The sequence below is a fragment of the Epinephelus moara genome, chromosome 8 (genome assembly GCF_006386435.1).
Source record: "Epinephelus moara isolate mb chromosome 8, YSFRI_EMoa_1.0, whole genome shotgun sequence".
Lineage (NCBI taxonomy): Eukaryota > Metazoa > Chordata > Actinopteri > Perciformes > Serranidae > Epinephelus > Epinephelus moara.
In genome coordinates this window covers 10096673-10115878 of record NC_065513.1, presented here as the reverse complement: position 1 = coordinate 10115878, position 19206 = coordinate 10096673, and the positions used below count along the sequence as shown (strand labels likewise).

General features: G+C 41.2%; 1 protein-coding gene across 11 annotated transcripts in view; it reads right to left on the bottom strand.

Moving 5' to 3' along the window:
- The window catches only part of fbrsl1 (fibrosin-like 1), a 326568-nt gene that overhangs the window by 210681 nt on the left and 96681 nt on the right, over positions 1 to 19206 (bottom strand). For all 11 annotated transcript variants that reach the window (XM_050050408.1, XM_050050409.1, XM_050050415.1 and 8 more), the window contains exon 2: positions 6757 to 6981. In XM_050050408.1, the coding sequence (XP_049906365.1) occupies positions 6757 to 6981 (225 nt within the window). The remainder of the gene's footprint in view (positions 1 to 6756; positions 6982 to 19206) is intronic.

Sequence of the window (19206 nt, the reverse complement as noted above, 5' to 3'; positions counted from 1 at the left end):
CTCAAAGTGCACCCGAGCTGATCGTTGTGGTGGAGAGCATCATAAAAGTACACATACCTATCAGTGTACTACATCAATATAATCTGCCATAATATGTAAACGCCTGCTATAGCCCAGATGGCTGCTCTGTGCTGCTCTTTTCCCCACAGCCACAACAAAAGTCTTTATGTATGTGCACACATCCATCTCCTTAGTGTTTGCCAGCTAAAAGGATCTGTAAGTAAGAGTAAATGTGACTGGCTCATTTTAGTCACACTGACCTTGAAACACATTTTGAGTTTTATACACTGTTAGAAAGAGGATTTTTTTTAGCTCTCTAATGACATCAGTATTAGTTTTGTTCTCCAAATACTAAGCAAAAGAAGTCACATTACATAATAACTGTCACTGAGCCATTATTTTGAGAATACGGCTTTTAAACTTTGCAGTACGGTGGCTGTAAAGATACATGACGGAGCCCAGTGGCCGTCCAAAATACTGTAGGAGCGCATGCTGTACTCCAGAGGCTTGTCCTGGGTGAAAGACACACAGAAAAACCCCGGGGACACTTTTATTTTGTAGCCAGCAAGGTGAGGAAAACAAGCATTCTCAGCAACACGGTACAGGAAGAGAAGAAAATGTAGCTTATGCTGGAAGAACTGCGGCCTTCCATTGATAAGTAAAGTTAGCACACAGTTAGCATAGACCTTCCAACAATATTCACAACTTGGACTATTTGAATGATCTGTTGAACCGTAATAGACTAAAGTAAGTAAGTTTTAAGAACTTTTAATATTCTGAAAGCCAAGACTTTCTATAAAACTGGAAATCAGATGAAAACTGTCACTGTCACTGTCTGTCTTGGTACTACAAGCCTTTTATTCATAAATTCAGGGAGACATAGAGGGAAGAAGAGTGGCACTGAATAGGACCAGAGTGCGGTTGACAAGTGTTCACTGCTAGCTTGTCATCATGCCTTTACAAGCTTCAGAACAGTATCTAATATCTGAAATTGGCAAAGAGTTTCATAATCTGAAAGCCAAGACTTTGTTTATTTAAACTCAAACACAACCCCAAAAATGACCAAAATTAGAAATGTTGACATCAATCCATGTTTATCTAGAAATTAACTGTTGCGACATCAAACTGATTTTGATAGAGCAAGATACAAATGTGTACATGGTATTATTGACTTAACTTGCCAGCAAAGATAACTGAATGCTAAACAGCCACATGACTGTGACAGAGTCTGTTGGCACTGTTGCCAAGGACATTTTCTGTGGCAGATCAAATCCACACAGGGCTCCTCATCGAAGCTCCGTCCATCTGGAAGCAAATGTTTTTTTTATATGCATGGGATTCCATCTACCAGAGACACTAAGAGAGCATGACACCATCACAAGGGTTGAGAGTAAAGTAAGAATAGATATATCTCTATTCATTGCTCTCTCTGAAGCTCTTTGCTCTTATACTCCAAGCATTTGCTCTTACATACTCACTTCAGAGTCACCAACATAAAATGAAGCTTTGAAGTGAAACTTTAACTGCTGCTGTGATCATTGTAAGCCGCTCTGGAAAACAGGGTAACAATTCCTTGGCCTGCACTCGACCCAGAGAGGCTGAACTCGCCAACAGTGAATCCATCAACACCGCCATTCCATAACACAATAACCTGAGGAAATGTGCCTGTATTTGTAAGGATAACTGAGAGTGAAAGCAATTAAACTGTCCTTACGCTTCCACAAAAGGTTTTCATGGGGCAGGTTGGCCTATAGGCTCTGGGAGACCCTCAGCAGATGTTGATTTGGTCATGTTGGAATGTGTCTTTGCTTGCCACTCCTATCTGGCAATGTTTTATAAATTATATGGAAGCAAGTGGGCGTGGGATAAAAAGCAGTGTGAGTGGGCATGGACAGGTACTGACTTAAGAGACAGCCCTGATCAAAAACCACTTGTACTTATAACTAAAGCAGAGAGGATTCAACCAGCTTTTGGAGTGCTTATTTAAAGATGTGGATCAACTGTTTCATATTTCATAATGTTATCTATAATTAGTTATGTGATACAGTCATATGAGGAGTCTCATCTGCACTGTGACTATGAGTGGAATTGGGTGTTGCTGTTTCCCACGGCATGTGAACACAGCATAATTGTTGGTTCTCAAAAACAGTAATGATGTAGCTAGGAATAAGGAGTTATCCATTATAGGCAGGCTTTAGCTCTCAGCATGCAGAGAACTAAAGCCTGTGCAGGTTTCAAGATATTTTAGCTACTTGTCTTCAGACAGTGACAGCAGCAAAAACATTGCTTCAGCCAAATACTAAGATTAAAGTAAGTAACTGAAACAAGAATAAAGGAAGAGATTGGAAAGTTTAGAAGTTTAGTAAGAGCAAAGGTAACCAGCAGTACTTTATAGATCAGTCCAGCTGGGAAGGGAGATGTCTCCAGTTATCTATGGATCACAGGACTGAGGTGTTTCTTTAGGGGACTTTGCATGAGGTCAAGTGTCTTATCCAGTCCAGTACGCCAAAGACAAATTCTCCCTCTAAAGTGCTGCAAGGTGCTGCAGAGACATTCATTACTATGGTTCACTGACACAGAAGCCTCTGCTGACAAATACCACATAACTGTAGTTTTGTGGAGTTCTTATGCACATTCATTTCTGGGTTGAGAGGCTTTTGTGACCTCATTACTTCCTCCTGGTATTTTTAAAAATACATGCACATCAGTGACAAAATAAACATTTTGTTATTATATGGTTTCCTCAAAATACACTACAATCTGGAGGTAGGCAGCATTTCAAATTGCTCCAAGGAAGCACACAAACATGACAAATTAGATGTAAGTTGTAGCTACGTGAAAAGCAAAAGACACAAGATCAAGAGTTTTAAATTCCAAAAGGTTTTTTTTCTACTGATTCTTTACCCCCTATTATACATACCAGGGACACAGTGCTATCTCACTGCTGATGGAAAGAAACATTAAAAAAAGTTTTTAGCTTTAGTTTTCCTGTGGGTTTTGACTTGATTTCAAAATCTCTCTACTATCTTAATCTCCTTGGGAGCATGTGTAGTAAAACTTAAGATGAAGTTACTAAAAAACATGAAATTGAGCACAGCTGAAGTTGCAGTATTTTGACATGACAGCAACAGTTTGCTGATATTATGGAGTTATTATCTGAATGGGAGTGTAGATCTGGTTCAGTAAGTGCAGCCTCTTGCACTTAAACTCAGGATAAGAGCATCAGCTAAATGCATAATTTTTCACTGTCTCTTAGCAAACTAAATATCACAGCCAAACTCATTTTCAGCCATGTTAACTTCCTTTGGAAATCTTATCTAAGAGAGATATTTTTGTCTGTGGAGGAGGCCTCCGGGCTACATAGCCTCATTATTTAGTTTGGCTTCCTGACTACATTTCCCCTCTTATCCTCAACGGCACTATGGTGGAGCTTGGCCTCGGACAGGAGCATAAAAACATCCGCCCATTTAAACAAACTGTTAACACATAGATGGGCTATCTCACTGGGACAGACTCGGAGTCTGTGGGCTCAGCAGTGTGCTTGAAGCCGGGAATATTGGCAGTCCTCTATCTGCATAAACAAACAGAGAACCACTTCTGCAGTCATGAAGGAAAACAAGAATGGGATAGCAGGGTAAATCTACCTGAAGGCAGCATACCAACGATTTGTTTATGAAACCACTTTCGGTAGCATCAGGGCTCATCAGTGTACCCAAGTCACATATGTTGCACTTAACTGAGGTCCAAAGGCTATCTGACTATCCGACAGTTCTTAATTGTCTGTTTCCCTTATTTGTTTCAATAAGTGAAATGCAAAGAAACACTACAACCCCAACCAGGCATAAAAACTTCCATAGTGCACTTACAGCAGAGTCCAGGTATCAACTATCCTGTGGAGGCTACTGCTACTGTCACGGGCTACTGTTGTGTGGCACCTCCTCTTTATTAGCTGGCCTGTTGTACTGCAGTGTCAATAGTTTGTTGTGCCAATAGTTTTCAGACTGCTAGCCATCAACCTAGTATCAACAAGTGATTGCATGATTACAGGTCGTGACTGGTAGTCTATAGTGGCAGTCAGCAGCATCGAACAGGGGCCAGATGCAGAAACGATGTGTACGCACAACAACCAGGTGTACGCCTTGTCTCACACATGAACTGGTATTTATGAAGGACAATGTGCAGTGAGAGTGTGCAGTCCTCACACATTCTTCAGACCAGGCATACACATGGTTTTAAATGAGATAGCTGCAGCTGATATGATGAGGAGGAGACTGAATGTAAGTTGAGAGGCTGGTAACATTGTTTTTGCCAATTTCACTGATTCTGTTATTTGTGTTCTGTAAAATGACAATCGAAGGCGCATTTATAAAGTTAATTCTAAATAATTTATAAGTGAAACTGATCATTTATATCATTTTTATTTACATTCATCTCCCTGTTAGTGATTTATCCTGTAAAGCACTTTGTGAAGTCAGTTTCAACATGAGCACTATGAATAAATTAATCATCCTTGTGGCATTTAATAATAATAATTATTAAGATTTTACAGCAATGATAGTTTGCAGAAATTTTATGAATCAGTGTTACAGATGCTACAACTTGCCACAGCGGTGTGTAATGACAGCTGCTCTGGCACTGTTGGAGGACCTCGCTGATACAACACAGTTGGTGAAATAGCACTTCCTTTACCATAATTCTTATTGACAGGTCTAATGAATGGTGGAGGGGCAAAAGTACTGATATGCAGACGGATATTTAAGGATTACATCCATTTTTGGTGAATTGTGGGTGTGGAAGTGAGGCTTATGCATGTGTGCCCAGCACCACAATGATCAACATTTACAAAACAGAATCGGGTGTATGCACGGCTTTATAAATCTGATGAAACACTGTATATGCATATTTCTGCCTTAGTGTGTATACAGTTTAAGTTGTTCCACACAAAGTTTTGTGCATCTAGCTGCTGAGCTTTCACTTTAAAAACATAGTATGGAAAAGTTTCTTGCTGAGAATGAAAAAATAAATAAAAAAATAAAAAAACACAAGAGCATGTTTGCAGAGCCCAAATTGCAAAAGATAAGAGCCATCAACAGTAAGCTGGAAACATTAACACGTTGCTACATATTCATTTTAGACAGCAGGAAGACAAAGTCGGTGCCCAACCTCACCATCAACCACAAAGTTAGTAACATGATTACTAAATACAAAAGGCTACTACTGACAAAACCTTAAGCAAATAAAGATGCTGTGCAAGCCTACAGTGCTTTTGTGACAATAACCTGGACTTCCCTAAAGGACAACATGAGCAATGTCAAAAGCATCTACTTTAAAAACTATGAAAACCAAGTAAAAGTTGAAAAACACAATTACGTATACCATTTCCAAAATGACTGCGACAATAAAAAGTCAATTTTTGACAGCTCTGAATGAACTCAAACTCCAGCCTTTAGCACACTCTCGAAGTCTATTTGAAGAAAATGATTTTCTCCTGCGCTGCACACTGAGAAGTGGTTTGATGGTGCGCTGATAGAGGGGACTCAAGTGTCTCGTGTGAAGTGAACTTATCTCTTGGCAACCTCAGAACAGTGGTACAAAGTCCCTGCTGACACCAGAGTAAGTAAAGTCACGTCTGACACAGGTGTAAGGCTCTGTTCACACTTTCTACCTCTTTCTAAATAATTCCCAGTAGATCTTGAAGTGCTTTAAATTCAATGTGGACCAGCTGTCAGAAGGATGGAAAGTAAGACTGTCCTGCCTCTGAGGCTACATCCATACAGTCACACATTTTCATTTTATAACTGCGTGGTAAAATGAAACTGATCTCTTTACATTTAACGTTTCAGAATTGATCTCCATCCATACCGACACGCCTGAAAACGCATATCACATGATCATTTGCATACACTGGGCATGCATGTGCCCATGTAAACCACAGGCAGTTTGTCTGCTCTGCAGTTGGTTGCTTAGTTACAGAAAATACTACGGAAGAAGAACAGCAAGAGCAAGAAGTAAGACCAGAGATGACTTTGCTTAGACGGATGACGAAGTGGTACTGTTACAAAAAAAGTAACATGACTATGACGGTCAAGGTGGAAGAAAGCATATATTGGCAGTTGTTGCAAAGTTAATGCGGCAACATATTCGAGGAGTACCGGTAGCATTTTCCATCTCTGTAGGAATCCATAGCAATGGAAACGGGGAGCCTACACATGAAGGATGGCATCACAGAAGGTATGTAGACCTAGCTATAAAGCTTTGGCTTGACATCCGTTGATTGATAAGACCCAATCAGGAAGCAAACGTTGGTGTCTGTGTCATCACTTTCAAAATCTCCACTTCCGTCTGTACAGACTAAATCTCAATTCCCAAAGTCTTGGAACTTAAACAAAGTCAACAGCATTGTCAAAGGTCTTTGTTTTAGGGGTTTGGAAATGCCAGAGTAGGGTGGATGCTAGGCGTAATGTAACAAAAGGTTTGTGTTTTAAAATGGAAGCATATTAAAGTGGATGTAGCCTTACAGAAGGGTCTTGGAAATAACAGCACTGACCAGACTCAACAAATAAATGGAATCAGATGCTGCCTAAGTAGCTGATTGGCTCCTCTACCTTCACATCAAAAGCCAGCACAGACGACATCGCTTTCATTTGTCAACAAAATAACCCACAAACCAACAGTCTATCCTTTGCAACTTAGGTTGAACTACTGTTCAGTGAGAATACCTGACTTTAAATAAAAAAAAAAAAAACACACACTGACCATTTTGTTCTTCTTGGAGTAAGTCTTCTTCAGCAGCCTCTCAGTCATTCTCTCCTGTTCCCGCTGGGCGTGATGAAGGAAGCCATTCTCCAGGGGATCCACCACCGGCTGGACATTCTCCTCTTCCTCCTCCACCTCCTCGTCTTCCTTCTTCTGCCGCTTCACCACCTTTTTCTCCTTCCACCGCTCCTTCTTCTCCTGTGTCTTCACAACTCCGGCCTTCTTCTGCGGGGAGAACACAAAAGCACATTAGAGATCCAGACGCGAAAGATGAGAACTTGTGAAAGATATGCATGGTTATTCGATACATCCAAGGATATGAACAGTAGAGTGGTCGATGCGTACATAAATCAAACACTGTTGATGTGTGACTTGTTATTAAAAGTCAATAATATCGATGATTCACCCTGGCAGTGTTAAAGGATGCCATATAACCTGTTGCACACAACCCAGCCAGATTTTACTGTCCACTGGAATCCTGCACTCACACCTAGTGACACAAATACTTATCAATGCCACACTGACAAGAGAGATTAACTGCTTCTAGTGTCTCAAGGATTTCCCTTTAAAAACCTTGAAACAATCACGCAGCAGGTGATGACAAGTCTATGAAAAACAACACTGCACGCCACCTTCCAACAAGAACAAAGCAGACAGATATCTAGATGGATAGACAGAGTGGCGGGAGATAAATGTGTAAAAGAATGCAGGGAGGGTGCGCCGCAGCTGGCAAACAGTCAAGCGCGCAGCCCCTTTCACTGCTGGCTTATACAAAGCAAGCAAACACTCGAGCAAAGAGCGGCGACGCTCACTCTCTCTCTCTCTCTCTCTCTCTCTCTCTCTCTCTCTCTCTCTTAAGTCATCTTTAATCCTGTCAACAGCAGAACAATGCCTTACTGGAGCCCATAATCACTTTATGGCTCAGATACAATGAGCTTATGATATGAAGTGCTGCTTTTACACACACTGGAGAAAATACAGTCGCTCTACACTTACACTATGACCAAGCAATTCCCCCCTTTAACTAATCATTCCTTTCACGCTTCGGTTACGGCCTGTATGGAATTGGTGTTTGTTTACTGGAATTCAAACATCATTTGTAACTGCCTGGTATCTTACTCAATGTTTTTTTTTTTTTTGCCCCCTCCCCCAGTTACCTCATGACCTGGTTTTTTTAGACTGACAAAAATGGCATCATGCTGTGTATGTCCTACTAAGACTAGTGTCTGGTGTTTGCTCCATTTCAGCAGCTGTGACGGTTCAAGTCTGACCTTTCTTGTCGGTGTAGTGCACAAAAAATAAATATTCAGTACCAAGAGAGCATTTATGCTATGACACACCATGTTGCCGTAGGTGATGTTCATGTCATTTTGGAGTTACCAGTTTCCGACGTGTAAATGCAGTTCCAGACTCCATCGCATTTATAAATATGATTCAAAAACTACAAGCAGTAATATATTCAACTTGGCACTAAATAATACAAAAGTGCTTGAAAAAGCGAACCAACAATGACGCCGAATATCAGCCAAAGTGTGTTGTTTAATGTAACTCAACTCTAATGGATGGATGGATGAACGAAGAAAGGCACTACATAAATGCAATCCATTTTTCCATTTCACAGTGCTATTCTGGCAATACATTGTATTTTTTAAACCCTCACCTACAAGTTTGCAGTTATCCATTCACTGTTCAAATTACACTCTTTATTTGTAGGCAGTGATGGTGTTTTTTTCAGCAAAACATTTTGTCAGCTATGGAGTTTTAGGGCCACTACACATAATAAATACTGGTGTCAGCCACTGTATTAAAGGGGACCTATTATTCTTTTACATATTTTGTGGCTCACTTACAGTATTACAATGAAGGATGTTCATATTTAACATACAACAGTTTCAAATAGTGAGGTAAATATATGTAGAGACATGTAATCTTGGTTTCTGGTGTTGGTCATTGCTCTACGATTTTCAATCATATTTCTGCTGGAACATATCAACTACTGTTAAGATTTATTGGTGATTTTTCATGTGAAAAAGTGCTGCAATCCTCTACTACCTTCAATCCCCAGCTACAATGACAAAGCGCAGAGACGCCGAGATATGGAAGACCAATCAGAGACAGGCACTAAACAGAGCATTCTCAGACAGAAGGTGATTACAGATGTTCCAGCATGGACAGTATGAGGAAAAGAAAAGAGGTTTTTGGCCATTAAAGCATGCAAATTGTTCCTTAAATACAAGTATGAAGCTGAATAGGTCCTCTTTAAGATGCTGAATCTAGTTAAAGTTGAACTTCAGTGCACAGCCAACCACATGACACACAATCTGCATGTATGAGTTCCCAGAGCTCCACTTCACCACTTAAAAATCATGTCATGACCTTGGCAGGGGAACTGCAGGCCATGTACTGTATATCATTGCTGGATGTCAGTCAGACTGACTCAGTTTGTGACTTTTCATATTAAGAATTATGGCTAACATTTGTGATTTCTATCTCGTCAGTGTTTACAATATGACTGGCAGCCACCATCTTCAGCTCTAGGTGCACTGGCAGCGTGGGCAAAGTTACTGCAAACATGATATGGTGAAGAGACACACAAAATGCACATCTCTGCCAGCTTGTGGAAAACACTGCTGCCAGCCTGACTGCCTGCTTGTGTGTCTGGTGACTGAATTGTATCCTCCTCCTGGGCCTCTGTCTGCTGCCTGTTATTTCCAGATCTCATCAGGCCCGAGCGGTGCTGCTGCTTGGTAAAGCCTGTCGGTGGAGATCACTGCGTGTCTGAACGGCAGAGGACGACACGCCGCTGCTTGAAGCTGCATGGAGTTCAAGGCCGAGGGCTGCTAGTTCACATTTCAACATCTGTTCACAGCCAGCAGCGCCTGGCCCAACTGCAGTCAGCTCAGCGCTCCATATGAATAATCAAATTATTGGCTCCAAGGGTGGGAGGTTAGCAGATGGCTAGCACATTAGCCCCATAACTGCTAATGAATGACACCTTCCGTGACAAAAGGTGTTCATGTGTCAGGCGCTACAAAAAACTGACTCTAAAAAAGAGGAAGGTTTGCATGACAAAAAAAGATCCAGGCAAAATGTATCTGAAAAGGCAAGAATCCTAAAACCACCCACGCATCGTTATGATGTTCTAGTCCAAGAGTCTTTGCATTCATTATTTTGTGCTACACTAAACATGTTTGTAGCCGAATTGTTTCTTTTCTTACTTGCTGGTACAATTCCCAGCCTCCTGGGAGAAGCTGTTTGAAAACACTTGAAGTGTTACTAGTTATGAGATTTCTTTCTCTCTAGTTTAGAGGAAAAAAAAGTACCATATCAGTTTTTAGGACTGGGTACGTCACTCACTGACTGCAAGAAGATTGATTTTTTTTTCATTGTGAAAGGAAAAACTGTTACTTCCACGCTGCGCTAAAGAACACTTAACATAGCAGACCTCTGTCAAATCTGAGACTAAAAATGTCCTAAATAACAGTATTCCAGACCATTTATGGCCATTGTATGAAGCTCAGAATTGTGGCAATGCTGCCCATGACAACAATAATATAACAGTCTATCCTTAGTTCAGAGAAACTATCAAGAGCAGAAGGGTTCCACTGCTGTATTTTTTAACAGTGTGACTGAGCTCAAGGGCCAACACCACTGTGACAGAAGGATTTAATGTCATCACACTGCATTCACACAGCAGCTCAAAGCAGCTCTCCTCAACACACAACACTATGCGTTCATTTCTCACGAGGGACCAGACGGTATTAACAGGCCACTTGTCATTAAATTCATTACCTTGAGAGGCATCTTTAAAGAGCTGTTACGAGGACAAAGCTGCTACAGTCTGACAAGAAAGGATGCTGAGACCAGGTGTTTTCCTTCTTTTAGGCAGACTATTTTAAGCTTTGGTATGAAGGTCCATCAATACACATCAAGTCAGCGTCTCCTTAGTTAATAATAGAAACATGCCTTTGTGACCAACTGGCAGCGAGTGGAGTGATCAATTAGGTATCAACTTGCAGAAAGAGTTTCATTAGCATTCTGCTGGAAGTCCCTGTGGTTATCATCTGCTTCATTCATTCAGGTGGAAAAGGGTGATATACAAGGACTGCACTGATTATTTGACAGTTTGAGATATTCATCTTTAATTGCATTTAATATCTGACAAGGGGACTGGCATCATCTTTGTTTGGAAGATAGTGTGCAGGCTAAAGCCTTTGCATACAGCAATCATAGGAGATTAGCATTCTCTGAGATAACTTTTGTATTAATTCAAAATTGGAATTAGTTTTTCTCAATTTAATGAATTTCTTAATTTTCATCTGCCATACATTTATTATGACATTTAAATTATTTGACTTTACCCTTTCAACCAAATGCAGCACAATTGTAGCTTAAACTATCGTTTTCCTGTTACTAACTAATGCTTACTCCATTTTTATTTCTAATGATAAGTTGGTAGGGCTGGGTTTTGGTACTCTATACATTTAAGGTATTGACCGAAAAAACCCAGATCCAAGTAGTACTACACGTCCCCAATCAAACAATATCTGCATTTGATCCTTTTAGCATTAGGAATCTGTTCTCTGACCGTCCCAACTCTTTGTTGGATAAGAAAACTTTCTGTTGCTGCCGTCTCTGGTCCCTCCTTCTGGCAAACGATATGTTTAACGTCTGCTTGGTCAGAATGAGCTGACAAAGCAGCAATGGCTATCATCCAATATGGAGCCATTAAACCCAACCCAGCAAACTGGCACCAATATCAAAACAGCTCAAATTGGTCACTAAACCTGTTAAAAACTATTAGGTGATGTCAGCTGTGTGATGCTAATGGTTAGCCCTGTCACTGTTTGTGTGTGGAAAGACTCCCTGTCCCTGGCAAAGAGCTCACACTCCTGCAGCAGTATGTCCAAGTCTGCAGTTCAGTGTGCCCAGATGTCACTGAAATGTTCGAAAGCAGGGCTTTACTACACACCACTCCACTGACAGGATGGGTGTTGAATGAATTGAAGGGGAAAAAAAAGAAAGTATGGAATTAAATAATCTATTGGTATCGCATCACTTTTAGGGTACTGGTATTGGTACTGGTATCATAATTTCTTGTAAAAGACACCCAGCCCTATGAGATGGATATAAGCAATCGAAGCTAAGGTCTTGTTATGCAGATGACATAGATCTATCCACCTGTTTGATGTAGAATAAACTTGTGCCAAACCTCTAATCACAAATTGGGTAAGGTCACCAATAAGCTACTGCAGTCCCTCACCCTCTCAATGAAAGGAATGCACAGACTGTAATTGCTTGTTAATCAGCCTGCTCATATATTTTTCACTTCACAAATATGGCAAGAAAATGCTTTCTGAAAGGGCATCTCTGGGCCATCCCAGTATCTCAGCTGGCCAAGTACGACAGCCACTCAAGCAAGTACAACAATGTGACCTTTCACTCATTTCGCCACTCTCTCTTCCTCCCCCTTATCCAATAAAACACAATAGTTTGTTGTATCATAAAAATGGCCTGGGAGTAAAAGTTGTAAAAGTCAGCTGTTCAGAACTCACATTTATGACTCGTGTGCTGTGGCAGGCTGTGGTGGAGCCTCTAGAGTTACACAGACATACTTTTGAGACTTCAATGCAAACTCCTCAAATTACTGAGAGCTCATGGTAATCAACACCCGCCCCTGTGTGCCAAACATTTACATGCACAAAATATTCCAGTTTTGTCCTTATTCTGAAAACGACAGTATTCCTACAAAGCTGTTTACATGGCTACAGAATGAAAATGAATATTCCATTGATAATCCCATTCACATGCAGCCGTGCATACTCAGATTAATGTGCTCTAACCTATTGTTTATCACTTTAAATCTGAAAATTAGGAACACATAGAGCTGCTTGTGCCATTTTGCTTCTTTCAGCCAAAATAGGAGTTTTTCAAAGTTTTCCACTGGTGGCGGACTGTGTCAACACAGCCTTTCTCTTTCATTCCATCAACCACCTTCTTGTAAAGGTCAGCGTTTGAATATTTGTGCATATCCAAAAACCTGCTGATGTTAAAGTCTTTTATTAAGTTTGGGAGTAGGTGTGTTTGTCCTTCCAACCAGAAATGCAACACATCCATGACAACGTACAGAGCTGACCATAAATTCTAGTTGAGATGCATAATCTGAATGAGCTGTATACATGTCCAAAGAATGCTCCTAAAACCCAAATAATACCGGCACATCCTGCATGTCTCAATTGAAAAATACTTCATTCCAAAATAGGCCTAATTCAGAATGTCCAAATAGAATGTAGGCTTTCGCATAACCCCTATTAAATTCAGAATATTGCTATGTTCGTAATAATAGTGGAATATAAGTGTGCATGTGAGCAAAGTCACTGTGCCTACTCACTCAAGCTCCATTCATCCCCATGAACTTACTTTTCAGCTACGGTATTACCTTGTTTGAACTTGAATGTGTATGTGAGCTGAGGCACTTCTATTACATTACCTCTAAAAAGCTTTGATGTGGGCTAACTTCTGCGATAGCCAATGTGTTCACTGAATGACTGCATGTCCTCAGATGTTTTCATAAGCAAGCAATAAATAGACTAAATATAAGCTGGTGACCTCATTTCAGGACAATGCTCAACTAATCTTATCTTGGAAAATAACACGAGGAGCCACCCCTGCAGGATATATCTCTTTGCTATCCTTCTGTTTACATTGCAAGACAAAAGACTGGTGGCATGTACAGTTAATGCCACTATAAAGGACAACGTACAGACTGCCAAGGGTTAGTGAAAGAGATGTGAGTCTAGGTGTAAAAATATGTCTTGCCACTCAATTTATTTTGTATGCGCCAGGATTTTGGGTGCTGTTAATTGTAATATCTAAGCTGGAGCACCACAGAGCAATTAGACTTTGTTTGGCACATTTGCATCTGCTTTCATTGCCGTCTCATGTCTGCTGTGTTCTATCAGTAATAAACAGATTTCAATTGTCTATCTGTGTCATTTCCATTTATTCACAGTCCACGACTCCGACAATAGATCTATAATAGCTGCAGGAGAAGAAGGGTAATCCATCACTGTGTGTCTGCCAGCAACGGCTTAGTTGTGATATAATTTCCATATGCCAAAAGCCTGAAGTGGGTTTTTTTTTTTCTATTATAAAATGGTTACTAAATTATTTCTACACATAATGGAGCAGCTTTATCACATTCTGTATTATTAACCCATTTACACATGAATACTGATGCAAATAATTGCAAAGTTAATGCTTTGCTGTTGGTGTGAATAGCATATGTGTACTCAGCATTAGGTAAGGATTAGGCCTTTTGGAAATGTGAAATGCATGATGTTTCCTCTTAACCTGAGATAACCTGGTCAAAAACACAGCTTCAACATTTCCTTACTATTTGCCAGATGGCTCCCCAAAATGTTTTGGTTAAAAATGTAGAGAACTGCCATTGGTTTCTATAGACCTCAATTAGACCAAGTGGTCAGAGTGGTGAATCATCCTCATTTTACCCTGTTGAGCCTGGGGCAGAAATGTGACAGTCACCAAAAAGTGGAGAAGAAGTGGCTTAAGATACGATGAGCCGGGGGGAAGTGACGGCAGAGAAGAGGGAGAGAGGAGAGGATAAGGATGATGGACAGAAAAACACACACAAAGATGGTGCAAGTGAGTGGAGGGGGTGTGTGTGGGGGGAGGGGGCTCAGCCTGGAACAGGAGAGACCGCTCGACTGGTTTGACCCGACTACGTTACCGTGGCAACAGTACGGGAGAGCTTTGTTGCTGTTCCAGGCTGCATGGGGACTGGAGCATCAGTGTGTGTGTGTGCGCATGTGTGTGTGGGTATGAGTGCATAAAATCCAACACAGGTTTCCTTGCCCGCAACAATAAAGTGCCTGGCTTTACGTGGTTCTGCCGGGGCCTTGAGATCCACCGTGGAAGCACATTCAGCTCCCAAAGGAAGGTTTATGCATTCTGCACAGAGGAATGTCAGCAAACCCCGAAGTTGCTTACAAAGGGTAAGGGGGTCTTCATGAGGCATGCATAAACCAGAAGGCAAAAGGAGTCTCACAAATGGAGCCTGGAGTGCAGAAAAATAAACAGTGTGTGAAGAGAGAGGGAGATAAAGAGAGATGGTGGTGGTGTCTAATGCACATCATCACGCTTTCTCCGCTGCACTCTCTTCTTTCTGAGGACAGTAATTATTTAGACACAAAGAGCTCTGCGGGGTACACCTCCCTCGACATTAAGCAGGGCCACAAAGAGATTACAGGGCCTTATTGAACAGTCACCAGTGTAAAACTGTCTCCTGCAACACTGGCGCTGCAGCAAAACTCTTCATATAATACTTATGCACTGTAAGTTTCATTCAAAGTTCAGACAAAAGCCTGGACATCTATGAAAACAGGGACTGAATGCACTGTGTAATGCAGAATGCGGCACGGTGGTGTGGTGGTTAGCACTGTCGCATCACAGCAAGAGGTTTCCTGGTTTGATCCCAGGAGGGAGCCCTTCTGTGCGGAGTTTGCATGTTCTCCCTGTGTCAGCATGGGTTCCTCCCACAGTCCAAAGACATGCAGGTTGGGGATAAGTTAATTGGTGACTTTAAATTGTCCGTAGATGTGAATGTGAGTGTGAATGGTTGTCTGTCTTTCTGTGTTAGCTGGCAAGTGACGACCTGTACCCACCTCTCGCCCAATGTCAGCTGGGATAGGCTCCAGGCCCCCCGTGACCCTCAAGAGGATGAGCAGTTACGAAAATGGATGGATGGATATATCATGTAATAATGGCAAATCTGAAAACTGCAGAGTAGCTAAAATTAATTTTCTGAATGTTGGACAATGTGATCCAAATGTAAACATGAACACTCAAAAGTAAATTTTAGTCCCTAATTTAGTTCCCGAGGTTAGTTCCTGGGACTATTCTGGCCCAAATGGAAGCAGTCTGTGTTAATGGCATGTTAAGACAATGTGACATGGCTGTAAACTTATTTCAGCATGACAATGCATGAGTGACAAGATGATATTCTATGTGTTATTCTGTGTTGATGCTTCAGATGTCCATATTACAGAGTGCATTAAATGCACCCTGTGTAGCAATGCTTTTACAAGGGGTGCCCGTTTTGTTGATATCATGCACAAACAAGCACACAAGTGTGATTCACATCCTGCCGTTGGTTTCAACTTACTCCTCTGGGCAACAACTGATGGAGGCAGTGCGCCCACAAACATTGCAGTGTGCCAGCAACAAAGGTGGAAAACTACAAGCTAGCATTTAGCAAACTGGAAAGCCTTTTAAGTGGAAGTAAATGTATGCAGCAGGTTGATTAAATATCAGTGATACATAAACTACTTTTAAAATCCCATGAAATACGCATTTGAACATCATAGTGATAGTGACCACAATTAAAATCATTTTAACAGAAGTAGGGATGTCAGCAGTTTCAGTTCATTTTTCCTTCAGTAGCCCAAAACCCATTAACTGCTCATGCAGTATGGTACTCATTCAGAGATTACTGCTGGCTGCAGAAACATGGTAACCACCCTCCGGTCTCCTCCCAGGTAGCCCTGATGTGTAGGCAGCTTAGTTGTAAGTGGCAAACTCCCCTTAGCATTGTTAACTATGTTATATTCATACATCTGTTCTGTTAAGGAGACGGGAGGTATTTCCTTGTAGTCTTGATGTGAAAGGTGTTGATGGAGGTTAATATTCAAATAGTATGCATTTTCCGTAGGATATGAAAGCAGCGGAGCAGAGTCATTTGTCACACCACCTCAGTAGTGTTTAGCTCCTTTTAAGCCGGCTGAGGTGTGGTTGTGTAGATTTATTGCTCAGTTGTTGGACTGATTCTGCACGCATTACCGCAGCTCTTGACATGTCAGATAAATCACTCTGACTTGTCATGATTTAGACTGGATTGATTTAATCATGCGGCGCTTGCTAGCTTTTATAGTCCCGTGCATTTGAAGCTCCGCTGAGACAGCGGCGCGCACACCTTCCACCTAATACTGCTGTCTGCTACATCAAACACACCTTTGATTAACTGAGAGCATACACTCATTTAGCCGGCCTCCCTGTTTCCCTCAAAGCATATAATCAGACGGTTATTGCCTCGAGGAGAGAAAAGAGGGTGCATTGTGTGCCAAGAGGCTTATCAGGCTGTGAACAAGAGAAGGCACGCATTTCTGCAGTGATCAATGTTGCATCATTTTGCTCGCACATGAATTAAATGAACCGCATCCTTTTCACCTTTTGTTAATCTGCAGTGTGTTTTTCCCGTTCATTTGACTTCATGGTTAAAAGGCTGAATCTTTTTTGGGTGTAAGCTAGTTTTTTGGCTGTGTGTCTGTGTGCAGTGTGTTAGGAGAGAACAGGGGAATGAACAGGCGACATGGGGTGTTAATCCCTGGCAGGTCAGCTCGCTGCTACACTGGTCCAGCTAACAGAAGCCAACCTGCCTTCTCCTCCCTCACTTTGTCACCTTCTTCTCTTTCTGCTTCACACGTTGTTGTTCACTTGGTTGCTGTGCTCTGTTTCAAAGCATAATGCTGAATGGGAATCATGTGGGAATAACTGTCAAGGCGATTTGACGGTAAAAGCGTCAACTTGAAAGCAGTGACATTGCAACATGATATTTTCTGTGGACTGGTTTGTCATCATAATTTTTCTCATATTTATAAAACCAAACACTCCTGTGCTTAGTGACATTTGAGTTTATGTTTCACTTCAAGCATTCCTGTCAATAATGGACCTTAAATGCCATTCAAGACATTCAATAACATTCTCAATTTGTGCAAGAAGCTCATGTTAACAGAAATACTGAAAGCCTCAAAGACAAAGTTAGCAGTTCACTAATTTTAGCACAGGCTGGGTTTCATTCAAGACCTCACTAGACGTTTATGAAAATGTATGCAAACTGTTTCCTGCCACTGATCTACCACCTACAAGAGATAAACAGAGTTTATAGAACGTTAATACGTGGCATGAGTCAGTCTAAATAAGTACAGCATCCCCTCCCAGTGGTTTTTCACCTCTCATGAAAGCTCTCCTTCTAGCTGTAGCTATAATTGTACATCACAGTTTCCAAAATTGCCACTAACATCACAACACAGACTGTTTTGTACTTCTTGTGTAAAAATCCATGTTGATAGCAATCTTCTGCTATAAGGCCCTAAAAATATGTCTCATGGGAAAAGCATTTTCAGATCTTGTATCAGTCATATCTGTAGTGACATTAGGGTTGCCAGTTCTGCTTTACCGCCCCAAACAAGCTACTTTACAAACAAATAGGTGGAAATGTTACTGCTTACTTTCAGCTGAATGAGGTTATTGTAATTTTCAAGTAGTATCTGATCACATATTAATGTCTGATGTATTATAAGCTGCACTCAAAAACTGGAAAAATAAAGTGAGCAGGGAAGCATGAAACGAGGGATCTCCAGTACTTGGATGGTTTATTGTTTTGGAGCCTGCTGGGTGGTTTTCTCATGGCTGTTGGCCTGGATATTTTCTCTTGACCTGGCAACACTGCTGTAGTGTGAGTGCAGGTGGTGATAGTCCTCCCCCCTTCTTCTATTGCTCTCTGCATACACTTGATTGTATTTTTTAAGCTCATAGAATGAAACTGCAGGTTTATGACCCTTTAAGTGTTCTTGTGGCTGTGTAACCTGCTGCGTGTTTGCATGTAAACATGTACTGCATATGCATGATTAATAACCTTCCCCATGTGTGCACATCACATGTTAGTTAATGAATAAATGCAACACAAGTGAATGTATATCAAATACATAGACAACAGCACACACAGCTTTTTTTTTAAGTAGAGCAAAGTGTAGTGCAGTCTGTTTAAGCGTGCATGTGTGCCGCTAAGCAAAGCTTAAATTGTGCATGTTGCTACGAGCGTGTTTGTGTGATTATGAGTGCTTGTGTTGTGCACATGTGCGAGGGCTGAATTAGCTCCTGGAGTGACACCATCTGGCCAGCGGGTGCTGAGGGGAGAAGAATGAGGGGAATGCAGCGATAACAGGGCGGTGCAGCACAACAATAAACACCACCTTTAAATCTGTTTCACAGCTCCGACAAACAAGAGCGCAGAGACAAACACTCCACATTACAGGAATAACAGACACTAGAGGAGAGATAAAGGGAGACGGGAGGAGTCTGATTGGAATTCCGTCACATTTCCACACACAGCGTGTTTCCACACAGCATGTGACGTCTTTGTTGAAGGGATAACGTGTGTTGTCTCAGCCAGGGGCTTACAGCATTGTAATCATGCATCTTTCTACGTCTTATAGGAGTTACTCTAATATTCTCCACAAGACTATGTGATTAAAAAAAAGTAAAACTGTGACTCATAGTGTAATTTGCTTATGTTGATATAGCAAGATAATTACAGTTTACTTTGACCACGTGTCCACAATTTCATATTACATGTAATATGAAATTTAATAT